Source organism: Anoplophora glabripennis, unplaced genomic scaffold, assembly GCF_000390285.2.
Source record: "Anoplophora glabripennis isolate ALB-LARVAE unplaced genomic scaffold, Agla_2.0 scaffold5845, whole genome shotgun sequence".
Lineage (NCBI taxonomy): Eukaryota > Metazoa > Arthropoda > Insecta > Coleoptera > Cerambycidae > Anoplophora > Anoplophora glabripennis.
Window position 1 is genome coordinate 1 of NW_019421919.1, and position 3,946 is coordinate 3,946.

The 3,946-nt window shown below is 35.4% G+C and overlaps 1 protein-coding gene across 1 annotated transcript; it reads right to left on the reverse strand.

Moving 5' to 3' along the window:
- Window positions 1-2,350: 2,350 nt before the first annotated feature.
- On the reverse strand, window positions 2,351-3,538 carry LOC111692980 (probable RNA methyltransferase bin3; the record flags this gene model as incomplete). The annotated part of the gene is made up of 2 exons (XM_023457119.1): window positions 2,351-2,998; window positions 3,320-3,538. Coding segments are annotated over 2 exons (774 nt in total), but the record flags the coding sequence as incomplete, so codon positions are not given.
- Window positions 3,539-3,946: the final 408 nt, after the last annotated feature.

Below are 3,946 nucleotides of genomic sequence, written 5' to 3' on the forward strand. Positions count from 1 at the left end.
TTTATCATTTTTTTAAATTTCTTTATGCTCTAAAAAATAATTATTGTTGTCATAAATTTAAAATTCGATAAAATTCATATCGAGCAATGTGACAACGGCGCACAGTGGGAAATATTGGAAAAAATTCAAACCACGCGTTAAAACTAAGCAAATAGTACTGATTTTTTGTTTTATTTCCGAAATTACCTGTACTATAAAGTTCCGGTGAGGTAATCGAAATATATGCCTAGAATTTTTTCAAAATGGCCGAGTAATCTCTAGCCTCAAACTCGATCATACGAAGTTTGACATATTCGGTATCTAAAAATGAAAAAAAAAAGGAACATTATGTACTAAAGGCTGCCAAACAAAAAAAAAATCATAAACATTAAACACTTTCGTAAATCATGAATCTAAACCAGCGTTGCCAGATGTCCTAATTTTTAATCCAAAATGAATGTCCCGCGCAGGACAGGCTGTCTCGTTTTTCCTGCTCTTGTTTTGTTTTTTTAGGCATCAATTATTTTCTCCAGGTCGGTTATTAAGCATATATTTCCTGATTACGTTTTTTTTTAGACATCAATTTCTTTGAAAACAATTTCAGATATTCTGAATTTTTTTTTTACAAATGCTTCATGACTCTGCGTCTGTCATGAAATAGATAAATAGATCTGGTAACCCTTAGTATGTCCCATTTCTGGACGAAAAAATCCCGCTTTGCGCAAAAAAAATCTGGCAACGTTGATCTAGACTCAAAACATAACCTCAAATTTATAAATCTTAACCTAAAACGAACATACTCAATTTTTTCTAAACCTGTGAGTATAAATCCATAAAACTGGTACTTTTGAGTGTGCAACCAATATTTTTGCATAACTTTAACTGAAATTTATAGGANTCATGATTTAGGAATATGTTTAATGTTTATGATTTTTTTTCTGTTTGGTAGCCTATAGTACATAATTTCTTTTTTTTACCGAATTAGTCGAACTTCGTATGATCGAATTTGAGGCTAGAGATTACACGGCCGTTTTGTAAAAATTCTAGGCCTATATTCCAATTACCTCACCGGAACTTTATAGTACAGGTAGTTTCGGAAAGAATAAAAAAAAATCAGTACTATTAGTTTTGACACGTGGTTCGAATTGTTTCCAATATTTACTGTGCGGCACAGTGATTAACACGAGGCACTAAGCTGTCCACCAATACGTAATTCAGTTGGTATCTGGATTCGACCGTGTTAGTGTTTTTTGCGTACCACTATTTCCTTTTCTCCTTTCTCCTTTCTTTGGTGGTGGACGTTTTGAGCATATGTTGTAGTTTGTTTTGTAGTTGTGCCTTTAAAAATTACTGAATTTTGCTTTTTGGTTAAGTCCCTAAATTATTTTTAATACGTATGATTATTTGGACGACGTGAATCTGTGGGTATTTTAATTACATATTTTTCAAATTCATAATTTGATTAAAATTTAAGTTCCTGTTTTAAGAGATTCATAATTACTAAAATTCGAGCTAAAATTTAAGCACAACACTATCTTCGTACTGCAAAATCGATACATTCTATTTTATTTATTTAAAAACTGGAAAACAATTGTCTTGAAATTTACTAAATGTTTCACAATAATAGCTTACATTTTTTCCGTAGGACAAGTCTGCTGCATTCACATGGTGTGCATCAGCTGTGTAGCGTTAGGTTAAACGCTGTTGTCACGTTGTGATGAAATTCCCCAATATTAAAACTCAACATATTTTGAAAACTTTTAACCTTACCCCCCAGTAATATACAACTTTTTTTGTTCATTTATGATTGCTCTATATCATGCTGAAGTAATGGCAGTCAAACTTCTTACATCCTGTAGAAAATCTGCGTTAAAATGAGGGGAAGTCTATTATTTGTGAATTAATTCATATTTAGACAAACTATGTACTATACAAATCGATAAAAATGTATTGCTGGTTGCCTATTTGCTATAGAGCCCCCTTAAAGTAAAAAAAAACTTCAAGATTTACAATAATGAATTCTTTCACCAAAAACATAAATAAAATGTATATTTCTGAGAAATTAATATTTCCATTTTCTTAATGGTTGAAACTACCCCATTCAACGCTGGTCAGGAGATTAGTCCACAGAGTAGTTGTTGCCCATAGTATTATTAGTTGAAAATTGTTTCGCTTAGTAGCAACATAAGCATTGCTTTCATAGAACCTGTGAAATAGCAGGTCGCTCTCTGTCAGCTTGGCCATATTAAAAATCTAGGCGTTGAGTAACAGTGAAGATTTTAAAACGGAAACGATCACTCGTTAGAACCTTCCCGAAATAAAAATCGCACTTTTTAAAGAAAATGTAATACTTTCGGCATATACATATTTACAAAAGCAATTCGTTAACAGTTAATTGAAATAAAAAATATTTAAACAATATTTACAAAAAAAAAAAATTACCGAGTCCATTTTACACCTAAACCTAAGTATTTTCACCGGAAACGTCACCTTTATCGTCCGGCTCTAGCCCGTTTACTTCGCCCGCCTTCCCGCTCTTCTCCAGCCCCTTCACTTTGTCCTCCTCCCCGTTCGCCCGTCCCGCCCCCGCCTGACTAGTAGTGCTGCACTCCATCTCCTCCGTATTCCTCAAATCCTCCTCGATGCACTCATTGACTTCCGTAATGTCCTCCTCGCGCCCGCAATACCTATTCTCAATGATGTCGGTGTAGACGTGCTCGACGCAGATCTCTGGCTGTGTTCGAGATTCATACTTCTCAGTCTTGCAAATTTTCTGGTAGAGGGAGTCGTTGTAGACCCCAACGTTCGGCGTGATGCTGTTCGGGGTGGCCTCTATCCGCTCGCTGGGGAACATGGTGCTCTTCGTGAACACCTGGATGGGCCTCCTGAAGCCCCTGGACAGGTGCGGGGGATAGCCGAGGATCTCGCTCTTGGCGAAGCCCACCGCCGCCGAGAGCAGGTACTCCCGGAACTTCTCCGGGAAGAATTCTATGGCGTTGTAGTTCTTGTAGATGGTTTCCTGAAATTTTAACATAAAAATTATTATTAATTATTTTTAAACCTGTATTCTACTGTTGGTTTTCCTATTTTTTTTTATTCCGTTTTAAAAGTATTAAGTTAATTCAAACAATGTTCTTTGATACCATAAATTTAGTTATACGAGTACTAATAATAGAACACGTTTTTAAAAAGAAATTTAGTAAAATGAGAAAATATTTAGTTGTTTGTTCGTCCCACGTTGGGCGCCATGTTCTCGGACGTACAGACGTTTTTTTTTTTTTTTTGAGTTTACTGTAATTTGGATATGGTTCTGTTGCGAAGTTCGATTCCTTGTTCTTACCGTTAACTTCCGTTTGCTTTTGTAACTGGCCCAGTTCTGAGGTTCGACGACCAGCTTGCCCCCGGGACGTAACTGGGCGTACATCCGCCTGAAAGCCTGCTTGATGCCGTTGTCGCCCCAATTCAAATGGATCCACTTCGTGATGCTCAGGCACAGTATAATGTCGTACTGAGGCTGTTCGAGCGCAATTAGATTGTCGTCTTCTAATATGTAGTTGCACTAAAAAAAAAAATCAACGTAAGGCTTAGTCGAGAACGATTAAACAATTTACGATGTGACACAGTTAAAATTATGTTGTGGAAATAACGTTGAATAAAGAATCGCACAAAAATAATGAGAATTTGATCATTACATGTTGGTACTTAATAGAAAGTTTAAAATTACAAAATTTATAATGTGTAGAAGTGACGGATGAGATTTAATAAAATGGATTTGATGAAATTATACAAATGTAGTCAATCGCACAGTAGACCAAGAAATAAAGGTGAAAAATCATCGAGAAATCGTGAAAATTACTGGTCGTGATTTTATTGTTGGAAAGTCTTGGGAATGATAATACATGAAAAAAATATAGCGTCATTGTTTTTTATCAACAAATAGGCCAAAAACTCATTTTTCGTTCTACGC